General features: G+C 49.2%; 1 protein-coding gene across 1 annotated transcript in view; it reads right to left on the reverse strand.

Annotated features, from left to right (window-relative positions):
- auts2a (activator of transcription and developmental regulator AUTS2 a) overlaps positions 1-12577 on the reverse strand; it is a 238564-nt gene that overhangs the window by 141302 nt on the left and 84685 nt on the right. Inside the window, exon 3 of the mRNA XM_084697684.1 lies at positions 9039-9140. Within this exon, the coding sequence (XP_084553810.1) occupies positions 9039-9140 (102 nt within the window). The remainder of the gene's footprint in view (positions 1-9038; positions 9141-12577) is intronic.

Raw genomic sequence — 12577 nt, forward strand, 5'->3', positions numbered from 1 at the left:
CTGAGGCAAATAAACTGACAAACCAACTCCCACAATACAAGATGAAGAAAATACAAGGAAATTCAACAAACACACACACACACACAATTCAGACATTTCCAAAGATGCCAAGTTCTGGGAGTGAATCAAAAATAGATTTGCCTTTGTTTTCCTATTTGACTTAAACACAACAACAACATCTAGCTTTAACAAAGTTAGGGCATCTACTCGACCCACCTCAATGCCTCACTTCACAGAGAATATTTCATTTCCAAGCTCTAAACCTAATACCTCAGAAACACCGCCTAAAACAATGGGATGAATAAAAATCATTCTTGTACGTGCTGGTTGTGGCTAATGTACTAGCCTCTGTAGGCTGCTCTTAACCATGCATGATTAAACTAAAGGAAACAGACACAGAAGAAAGCAGGGAGAGATGGAAATAAACAGAGTCTGCGGTAAGCTTTGGGGAGACGAGGCCCGGCTAGCACTCGTGTGTCATGAGGAGGACAGAGCGGCGGCCGTGCTGCAGATTCCTGGGGTCTGACATCTAGATTGCAGATGGATAAGTGAGCCTTAAAACCGCATCCCCGCTGACAAAGAAATCATTTCTCATAACTGTTTCTATTTACTGGAAGGCCCTACATCTCCGGAGGGAGCAGAAACAAATGAAAATGTTATTTCGCTCCTCATGAACTCCTACCTTGTATGCTTTTTCACTGCTGGCAATTTCATTCGCCTCCCAAATTTGACTTAAGCCCATGACTTGAGGGAAATAATGTTGCTGGAATAATCTTCAGAAACTGTAATTCAAGGGACTTGTTTTCTTACACACATATTTATTTCTTTATTTGGTTGGTTCTTGGGCTGTTGCCTTGTGGTTTAAGGGAAATTGCGCTGGCTTCTGAAATAGAAGTGATGTGACATCCAAAGCCTCACTGAGTAATCCCGTCAGACGCCCCGGCATCGTAGAAGACAGAACATGCCCTTCTCCATCGCACAAGGAAAAGGCCTTAATGCACTTCGACAGCCTTGTAAAGTGCAGCCTGTCAAGACCCAAAACACGGGCTCAATGCAAAACATAATATTAGCTAAACATTCTCAGATCCTAAGCCTGAAAAATCACATTCTGACATTCTTAGTGTAATAACGGGGACAGTAAATCAATTTTTCCACGCCCAGCCATCATCCTTTTCCCTTTCTTCAGCACAATCCGCCACTTGAGGATACTCAGGGCACAAAATGCAAAACAATATAAGAGAAAAATGAACTAACTGAGTGCTGAAAGCTACACTAAATAGAGTCCACATCATTTCCTCTGGGTTTGTTATGGATAAAAGCAGACCTTACCACCTCCATGCTCTAGGCAGTGTAGTAATCCTGTGGGTCCGAAGATGCCGGGACTACTTCCATTGCACTAAAAGAAGGCATTGATTACAACTGGCTCAGCACTTCCTGCCCCTAGCTCTCATCCATAAATTTCCTCAGTGGACTGAAGGATACATTGGGCCTGGCAAGAGCTAACACAGTCTTTAAAGATTTATGACAGTTAACAACTTGTTCACTGGAACAGGGCTCTTTAAATCAAAAGCTCTGGCAGGAATTAAAATGCAATAACCAATTTGTATTTTCAAATTTCAATGTTTTCTGGAGAAGAGAAGAACCCCCCCCACACACACACACACACAAAAAGACAATAAATCCTTGACAGATTTTTTTTTCAGGAAATGTTTTGCAACACCTCATTTTAATGTTCACTGGCTACATGTCTGAGACATTAAGCTCGGAAGTGTGATTGAAACACCAATGAAATGTACAGCACGGGTGTACACGCCACAAATGTTATTGCCGCTCAGATGGGCCACCTGGCTGCAGTGGAGCGGGCACGCGTCTCAATAGAGCGCTGTGGGCCAGCCCAGCGGGATGCGACGCATGAGAGGAGATAGCCTGTGTTAGCCTGGTGCGTTTGGCCCTCAGATGTGAGAGAGGGGAAAGGGGTCATGACCCAGCAGGCCTTTCCTCACATCCCCCCCACCCCCCCCCATGCCCAACAGCACAGATACACATCCTCCCCACACACCAGCAGGACCAACATAAAACCTCGCCCACACACATTTCCATACGACACACACACACACACACACACACGTGGATACACGCGGCTCCTCCTCCTCCGCTAAGCCGGAATGATCCCCGGCGATACGGGTGGCTAGTCATCTGTGGAGAACATTAGGGGGGTAAAGAATGCCCCGCTCACCCCTGGAGAAAGACAGGAAAAGGCGGCGAGGGAAGAGGGGGAAAGCCGTCTGTGATGTTTACAGAGCTCAGACTGAGCTCGGAAAGAAAGGGGCCGTGATGATTTGTCGGCCCAGGAGAGGTAAGCGATACCCAGACGAGGATGGCTGGTAATCATGTTTATGAGGTGGAGCCGGTGCTAGGCCCCTGGTGAGCTGGGCTGTGCTTTCTCTGGCTCCCAGCCTGGGCCTGAGTGCACACCTACCAGGCCTTTGTGATTGAAGGACACAGTCATGCTAGGCCTCTCCCCTAAGGATGATCGAGGTATATGCCACGCTCTTTGTGTGTGTGTGTCTGTGTGTGTGCGTGCACTTGTGATCGCACGCGCTCTTAGGAGGGGAAAGAGCAGAGGTCCGTTGGTCGATGAAGTGCTCCCGTAGCAGAAGAATGCATCCCCCCCCCCCCTTCCTCCCATGGCAGAGCCGGTTTCCCACATGGCTCGCATCGCCATGGCAACCGGCGCACTCTCTCTCTTTCCCTCCCTCTCTCTCTCTCTCTCTCTCTCTCTATCTCTCTCTCTCTCATCCAATCACAGTGAGACCTTTGTGGAGATTCCTCCGGGCTCCACTTATTCAACTTACCCCACCGGAACAACCTCGACGCTGAAAAGGACGGAACAAAAGAGAAAGCCTCGGTTGCCAGAAGCCCGACATGACATCAGAAAAATGGAGGCTACGTGACTGGTTTACAGGGGGGTACGGAAGCACGGCGCAGCCAACAAGAGAGGGACACATGGCGGGCACACAGCAACGCAGGATGGCAGACCTCAGCCACGGCCAATTTCAGTGGAAATTATGCGGAATAGGATTTGTCATTGGAAGCCTCGAAGCCGGAATAGTTGGCAAGTGTTGAGTGGCTCTGGCGTATGCTTGATAAGTCGAAATGGATTCAGGCTGAGCCTATTTATGTCATTCCTGAAAACATATGGATAGGATTCAGACGCTCAATACTTTCAACCTTCAACAATGACATCCAACACCACAATTGCATCCCATTAATCTTCGATGAGACTGGATCCCTAACATATTGGGAAAGCGTCCAGTCCGAATCAGCCAAGCGCGGCTGAAACGACTTCGCCATATTGAGTCGGAAGGAAATACATATAAAAAGAACTGACGACAACTGGGAGAGAGCCGCAGTGTTTGACTCGCCTTAAATAAGATGACCCTCGATGCATTTTTTAAAAGACAGAAGAGGCCCTGAAGGTGGAGAATTAATTAGCAGGAATGAACTGCGTCGAGCTTTCGACCTGAGGGCTGTTCGAGGGTCACCGCACACAGTCACATTATTACGCCCCTCGTACACTAATTATACTTGTGGAAATCAAATCCGCCCGGGTGAGCGTGTTTGTTATGAGAACGCGGGCGTCCCCGCGGCGCCTGTGGTGACGGTTCACCGGGGCCTCTCAGAAGTCCCTGACGGACAGTTGGCTGCTGGGTAATGACAGCCGGACAGAGTGGCGGCGGAATTCCGCCCGAGCACCGTGTCAGAATCTGTTCCCGACACCCCTAATCACAAGCCCCCCCAACGACAGACCCACTACGTTAGAGAGGAGGGAGAGAGGGGGAGAACCAGAGAGAGAGAGACAGAGAGAGACAGAGAGAGAGAGATGGCATGGGTCTTGATCTGATACGCCGGCCCGTCATGGGCCAGCTTGAAAGACAAAGAGAAAGTGACGTCGTAGACATCCCTCACCCGGAGACAGGAAGCATGTTCCTCCCCTCAACATGTTCATCCGACTGTCTTCTGTTAGAAGGTGTACCTTTCGTCAATAACTCTTGAGATGTTTTATGAACACCTGGCCAGGTGCATTACATCTGCACCCATCATTAGACTACAAATCCATTTCACTGCAGCTTAGGAGGGACATATGGGCCCTGGACAGGTGGCAGGTTTATTGTGTGAGCGTGAGTGTGTTTGTGTGTCAGAGAAAGCCTACTCTGACCGAGGTGTGCTCTGCTGGGCTGTCGTGAAGCCATAAAGCAATCAGAAAGGTCGGTGAGCTCTCCCATGTTCTCACATCTTTCATTTCTGCCACACACACACACAGACACACACACACACACACACACACACACACACACACAGGGCAGCCAGCATTGACTGAGCAGGGAGTATGATTCTATGATAATGAACTAATTATAGGTATAACATTCTGACTTCCATATCTGAATGCTCGTCGCTAATAAGGAACATTTCAAATTATAGTGAGACAGAGAGATAGAGATAGGGGAGGAAAAAAAAATACATACTGGATAATTGATGCAAGCAATTACAACTTCCATGTCGGAGCAAATTGGCCGGCATATCTCCACTTGTAAGGGGACTGCGACCTCATTTGCAGCGATGTGTCAGGAAATAATCCCAGAATGTATTGGAGAGGTGGGACGAATGCTGTGTCACGCACAACCTACCGAGGCCAGATGACATAAGCAGTTCAGAGAGAGGGCTAGGAACAGTCTCCTGGAGCCCCTCAGGGCACCCAACGCACCGCGAGGTCAAAAACAAAACACCAGAGACACGCTGCGGTTTCTTCTTCATATGTTCAAGCAAATTGAATAATAACAGTGATCATTAGAAACAACAACTATATCGTATGACATTAATAGGGCCTTTCAAAAAATGGCGGTCATTTGAGAGCCGAAGATTGTTTTGCCACATGCTAGAGAGATTCCAACTCCAACGCGTGTATTAATCGGAAAGCCACTAATAACAGGGTTTAGGTTTTTACCGGGAGTAGGGGAGAATTCTGCATTCGTTTGGGGAGAAACCGCTCGATAATGGTGGATATGAGAAGCTAGACAGATATGAGTTCCAGATGTTTGGTTACGAGTCGGCTGTAGCCTCCACACCACAGGGAGGGACAAGCTTCTCGAGTGAGGTAGGCCGAGGTCGACCAGAAGGAATTTCACAGGAACCCACAATTTTCACATTTTCATCTCTGTTGGGAACCCTCCATGTTTGACTGTCCACAGCAACAGTCATAAACCAGCTGTATTAACGACAGGCTTCCAGCCACACGACTCGTAAACTACCAATAGGACCAGCAGATGCTTCATCTGAAGACAATGGCTGCAGAGGGAAGAGCATAGATCAAACACCTTCCATGATCAAATTCCAGCCGGTCTTGCAAGCATGCTATCCTAGTTACTCAGCCATACTGTATACTCTGACCTCTTAAGAAAAAGGTCAGTATTTGTTGGCTTAAAGATGGAGTTTAAACTACTCGCTGTAAGCGTTAACGATGGCACAGACCCTCAGGTGAATGGAGTTTGAGTAGCAAGAAAAATATACAAAACCGAGAAAGAAACATAATAGCAAGATGCAAAAATCCAGCTGGAGAAAAATGACAAATGAATGGTCACATTTTATTATTTCCTGTTTCAGTCTTTCGGCTGAATATGTTAGTGTCAGCTCCTTGCGTCTCTCATCATCCTGTCTCGGGGCTGACTGGCTGACGGGCGTGCGCTGACACCAAACGCTCTTGGGTCTCTCTCTCTCGCTCCCGCCTCTCATCAAGGGTCTCGGGTCGGGGGGGGGGGGGGGGGGGGGGGAAGGAGTAACGTGCTGTTTACTTGCATTCCAAGGCCCGTAATTGGCAATTTATTTGATAGGCAGCCGGGTAATGATGGCATTTCACCCCTCGCCGCAGAGACTAAACACGAGTGATTCATCCGAGGCTCCACGCCCACCATGATCCAACAGCCTGACTGTGCCCAGGACCGCAGCCTGCCTCCCAGGCCGGCAAGCATGGGAGTGGGGAGGAATGGTGGAGGGGTAGAAGGGGGGAAAAGGGGGAACAGTGGCGGCACTGGGGAGGTCTGGCGCGCTGGCTTCAAACACTCCCAAAAGGAAAACCCGGGGCTTCGGGAAAAAAAAAAAAACACGGCGTAGCCGGGCCAATTTAGCTGGGGTGTGGGGTTGAGGCAAACACAACAAGGCTGATGTGCCATTTGTAGGGGCCCTAATGAGCTGGCAGGACTGGAGGAAGGGAGAGAGACAGCGAAGAGAGAGAAAGGGAGAGGAGAGAGAGAGAGAGAGAAAGAGCCAGGTTGACCTCTCCTGCCCTCTCTCTCTCCCTCCCAGACAGGGCCAGGCCAGCCAACTGGGCTTACCCGTTTCATCTGGGCCGAGTCACAGAGTTAGGGGAGAGGGAAGGCCTTCAGCAAACATCATTAGCAAACTGCTGGTGTCTAACGAAGGACCAGGGTCACTCAGAGCCCTGCCCCACACTGGATCCGGGGACTAATAACTCACTTTGATCCACCTGTGTGTGTGTGTGTGTGTGTGTGTGTGTGTGTGGGGGGGGGGGGGGTAAGTGCGTGTGCGTGAGAGAGAAAAAGAGAGTGACAGAGTGTGTGTGAGGCTGCAAATTAATTCCGACCTGTGTGTATGCAGCTGTGGCCCACATCTTGCACACGACAGCAGCGTTTTGCATCGGAGACATCACACATTAAAGCAACGAGCAAACACACCGGCCCGGTTTCACGGTGACCTCCAGTAACCCCCTCAGTCCTGTGCCCACTCAGAGCTATGAAACAAAGCCATCCGAGACCATTTATCAACAGCTCCTAATGGCTCGCGCCCTATGCACTCTCGCCCTCCCTCCCCCCCCGTCCCCCAGCCTTCCTTGCTCCTTCCATCCAGGGAAGGAGCTGGCTACTAGGGCCTCGGCTGACACCTCCTGCGATGTGTGAAGTGGGTTTTTACAGAGCGGACACGGGGGACTTGTTCAGGGGCCCCACGGGGATCCGAGATGGGGCCCTCTGACAGTGTGACTCTCTAAGTGGAGCGCTGTCCTCGCGCGGGCTAGCTTTCAGCGGCTCCTCCCGGACACGCAGAGCTCTGAGCTGGACGCCAGACCAGACAGGCGAGCAGACAGGCCGCCAGACAGCGTGGGGGACTCGCCTCAACCATTCAGTCCTCCAGAGGACACGTGGTGCATAAAAGCCCTCGTGCCTGGCATAGGGCTGGCAGTGAAACGTCAACCACAACCACATGTAGCAGAGAAATGATGGTTGGATTGGTGTTTGGACACTGAAAGACTATTATGAATGTTCAATTTGAGAGTGTGGTCTAAACTTATAATAAGAATGAATTCTACGGAGATCTGAGGATATACATATATTTACAGCTACATTGCGGTGGGCTGGTTGCTGTGTTGTGGGTGGTATTTGGTCGTAATGGGAAGGCAGTGGTACAATTTCCCTGAAGACGTGATCAAAATACAGGGGAAATGAGGGCGTGCCATAATTTGAAGTTGTTTCCTTTTTATAATGATGAAATTCACCAGCAGACAAGCCCGTCACAATGACACCTGATCCGAAGACGGTTGGCTCCCAAATCTCTCCAGCGAGCCAGAAAGCCCCGGGCAAGAAAAGGAGGCTTCACACATCATCCTTTGAAAGTTTCAAGGAGTCTACACGAAAGACACGCGTAATCGCATCTCGGCACCGCACCATTATGTAAATAATCTCCAGACCGACAGCTTACATTTCTGACCTTTCATGGGTGCCAACGATCACACGGCGCACGCATCCATTTCCCCCCCCAAATTGACAATGACAGTGTCAATTTTCAGCCTTTGAATACCGTTCAGCGTGGAACAGTTGATGACAAATTGAAAACGGCTGTAAACGGGCCGTGGCAGACGGGGCTGTGGATATCAGTCGTTCAAAGGAAGTGTCCGGAGTTGTGTTTATTCGCCCGGTGTTTGTTTCCCTGCTTCTCCTCATCCGGGGCCCCCCCGCGACCGCAGAGCGCAGCCCACAAGCAGTCGGTATCATTTCAATTTCTGATGTCAACATCAAATTACTTATTTCATTTCATGCCTGGCCAAGCATCCTATAGCTACACGCAGAATCGGTTTTGCTTCACTTGTTCGACCGTGTCGCCCTCGACGACTGGCTCGCCTTCCCGACTGACAGCTTTAATTATGGGGAGACATCTGATAGCTCCTCTGTAGATGCTCCACGCAAATCAAAGGAACCAGGGGCTGGCAGGCGGGCGGGCGGGCTGGCCGCAACGCGAGTTCCTCCAGCTCTCTGTACATCTCCGGGCGTGTCACAGACCAGCCTCGGAGCAGGTCCCCGCCCCCCCCGCCCCCCCGTCCTTTTCTCTGTGTGTCGTTTAGCGCTAGCCTTCCAGTGTGGCTCCTGCATGGCAGCTGGACAGGCAGACACTGAGTCAATAGGATGTCCTTGACTCAGTGACCCTGAAACACAGGTGTGTGTGTGTGTGTGTGTGTGTGCAGTTCAAAGAGAGCTATGCACCTGACGGAACGCCATAGACAACACAGCGCTGGGGGTCTCAGAGGGCACTGTCTTGTCGGGCCTGTTGTTCCCAAGGCCAGAGAAAATCATGTCATTCCTGCCACTTACCTTTTGTCAGTGGTAAAATAGATGAGGGCCCAACATAACATGTACAGTACAGAACTTACCTGATCCAATTACCTTGACATGAATCCAAAGATACACACAAAGATACTCTAAACAAATACAAAAGCAAAGACGCACTGTTGCGGTTTTGAAACTGTATGGTAAGTCACTCTGACAGATCAATGTGTATGTACCAATGTGTACCTAACAACAACAAAAAAAACTGGTTCGCTAACGTGAGAATCTTTCCGATAACGAGGAAGTGATCCTTCACCTTGAAAGTGGGCGACACTTAAAAGAACAGTAAGCAAGTGACAGAGGTCAGGGGGTAGCGGGGCGTTGAAGCTCCGGACAGTGTGGGTGTGCGGGGTCTGTTTCCGGACTCACGTCTGTCAGCCTGTCTCTGGAGCTACTCCTGACGGATGGCTTGGACTCCCCGCTCACGCTCTCGCTGTCACTGTCCTTACTGTTGTTCTGGCCCGTCTTCAGCTGTAACACACACACACACAGTACGTTAACACACTGAATTGGCTGCGGAGAGGCTGCGGTTATATTGCGAGGGCTGACAGAGACAGACAGTACTGTCGGAGGCCCACAGACGTCAGGTTTGCCACGAAATTGTGGGAACTGAGGGGAAGAGAGAGAGAGAGAGAGAGAGAGAGAGAGAGAGAGAGAGAGAGAGAGAGAGAGAGAGAGGGAGAGAGACACAGGAAGGCAAAGGAAGAGCACATCAAGAAGTGGTTATTCACTCTGTCATTGTGAGTGAGAGAGAGAGGGGGGCACAGCGCTGTATACGTAAATCTATCACGTTTATGGGCCTCACCCGCCAACATCCGTCACTCTCCCTGCCAGTGACAAGCAGCATCTGATCTGGTCCCTCACTGACAGGATTCCTATCAACCTTCCAGAAAGAAAGGAAACCAAAGCCCAGGCAGCAACAACAACAAACACAAAAAGGAACTTCAAAAGCCTCCTCCAGCGGTGGCCACATGCCGAGACCACAGGACCTTGGCAGGTGTCCTTTTCCAAACACAGACTGTGGCGCGCGCGCGCACACACACACACACACACACACAGAGAAATACAGACAGAAAAAAAGGCCAACATGCGCTCCAAGTACAGGCCCTCAAAGCCTTGGAGAACAATGTGAAGCTCGTGGGAGCAGAGACCAGTTCCTGGTCCAAGTCTGCAATTTATGTCCTCCAAAGATGACTCACGGCTCCTTCAAGCCCAGGCCGACCCTGCCAAGATGCACAGGCTTCATTTCAGAGCCCATAAAGAATGTGCTTTACGGGCCAGCGTGGAGCTTACAGCAGTTAATGGGTGCAATGCCACCTAATAGAAAAAGCAGAGTGTGGCACAACAGCACACAGGGGGATTGTACCGCTTGAAAATGGCTGTGCCTCGCTTTCTGTCTCCCTCTCTCTATCTCATTGTGTCTCGTCCCCATCCTTCTCTCCCTCTCCCTCTCCCTCTCCCTCTGTGTGGGACTGAACCGTACAGGTTGCTTTTGATACAAACTTTCTTTTAATATTCTCATTGCTGGTACCAGCCATCATTTATTGAAAGGGCATAGGGTGAGGGAAATGCCTAAAGAGCCCTTGAGTTAAGCGCATAATTAAAATGAAAACGTTCCCTTTTCTGTAGCCATTAGTAGTGTGAAAGGATTCCTTTCCTTGGGAGGATTGCGTGATGGGTGAAAGGCGGCGAGCGTGGCCGAGTGCTGACTGTGATAAGAGGGTAGGGAGCGCTGGGAACGTCTGATGGGCCCTGGAGAAGAGGAGGATGGAGAGCGGGGCCACACAAGACACGGCTGGCGGGAACACACACACACACACAGGGGCCCTGCACTGTGATAGCACTAATTACCTCCAACACTCTTCTGAGGCACAAAGAGAGAGAGAGAGAGCCCTTTCCCTCCTTTCTCGTGTAAAAGGCCAATACCTCAGAAGGGAGTTTGCATATTTTCAGAGAGAGGAGAGGAAATAATATCCCCCTAACTCACTGGCAGGGAAACAGAGCCTGAGGAAAGGGCATGGGAGGGGGGCACTGTTTATGCCCCAACCTGCAGGTCCTCCATCAAAACATGTTGACCTATAATATTCATTAACCAGGCAGTGTCCCTGCTGACAGCGGAGAGCATCATACACACATGCGCGCGCACGCACGCAGACACACACACACACACAGACACACACACACAGACACATTCAGCTTCTCCCTAATAACCAGGACACAACCTTCCTTACCTGTTCGAGCACATCCAGTACTGAATAGTCTGAATAGCCGTTTGCCTACAGTTTCAGCACCTCTTATGACCCTCTCCCCTCCGCAGCCCCCCCTCCCTCCCAGTATGAAAAGCTGTGTGAGAACACAGATAAGTAGATAAAAGGATGATGAATAACAAAGCAGATGTCAGTCACAGTGCATAATGGTTGTTAAATATGCATGTTTCTTTGAAAAAAAGAAAAAAAGAAAAGAAAAAGAAATCTGGTGAGTGTTCAGTATTAATAAAAGTGTGAATTCCCTCTGTTCTACCCTGATCAGGTTAGAGACGCTAGCTACTCGGCTAGACTTGACATCGCAGCACATGTAGCTGCGCAAAAGTGTGAAGAACATATCTAATAAAGCCAATCCAATAAGGCCCGGAACGTTCCGCAGCCAGAGCTCCATCACACACAGTGATATGCTAATGTGTCCCTCGCTGGACCCTCTTCATTTCCCCCAAAGCTTCTCAAATGACTTTCGAGAATTCCGTCTCCTTCTGGGGTGTCGGTGCCCCCGCTCTGTGACTTTTCTCAACGGGGTGATTAATAGATGTGCTAAATGAAGGAAAGGCAGGCCCAGTGGTCACGATAAATCTGCCCCATCAAAAAAGTTGAGCTGAGCTTTAATGGCTTCTCACTGTCAATAAATCTGAGGGATAAACCTCGTCTCCATGTGAGTCTCTGTGTGTGTGTGTGTGTGTGTGCGTGCGTGCGTCCGTGCAGACCAGTCCCTGAGCAGCCAGGCAGTGGTTGATCATGTATACGGCCTCTCATGACTCAAGCTAGTCATTTCCTGTTTCATCACTTAATTGCCTTTTCCCTTGGAGGTTAGGTTCTTCTCCCACATAGAACAGGACTGGCCATGCAAGCGTTCAATACAGCCATGGCTGAAGCCAGGGAGGAGAGTATGCGTGGTTGTGTGTGTAAGTGTATATCTGTGTGTGGATGTGAGTGTGTGCGTATGCGTGTGTGTGTGTGTGTGTGTGTGTGTGTTTGTCTGGCTACAGTACACCTGCCCAGACTGTTTTGCTATGCTCATAATAACGTAAACACATTAATTAAGGGGTAGGTTGAAACATAAGGATGCATTGGGATAATGACCTTATCTCCACAGTCTATGTGAAGACTGGCCCTGCAGGAAGAGAACAAACAGATGGGTTTAATATTCCAGAGGCTAATTTTGCAACAATTAAAAACACAGCAAGACATTAGCATCTAATGAAACATTTAAACTACAAGTAAGTGCATCTGCCATTAATTTCAACACAGTGAGGTTGTGTGTTCTTGCAATCTGTTCAGTATCGGGGGGAGTGGGGGGGGGGGGGTAATTATTTTCTCCTGGCCTGAATTTATTGAAGTAAAAAATGAACAACTGTTCAGTCGTTAGCGAGACTTTGGCATTTTAGTCCACTGTCATGTCATTGCCTGCCATTACTACAATGATAAAAATAGCATTTTATTTCCTTATATTTTGTGAAGATGAATGAGTTGTATCAAATATGATGTGAAACAGTCTAGCAAGTAACATACTATAGAATAATTCTGTGAATCAATGGAATACATCCTGTTCCTGACCTTGTTTTTTCATCTCTAGTTTCACTTATTCAGGAAGATGTTTTGTGTCCTGACTTTTGTATGTTTAGATGCATTGTAACAAAG

This window comes from Hypomesus nipponensis, chromosome 5 (genome assembly GCF_054491055.1).
Source record: "Hypomesus nipponensis isolate SF chromosome 5, ASM5449105v1, whole genome shotgun sequence".
NCBI lineage: Eukaryota > Metazoa > Chordata > Actinopteri > Osmeriformes > Osmeridae > Hypomesus > Hypomesus nipponensis.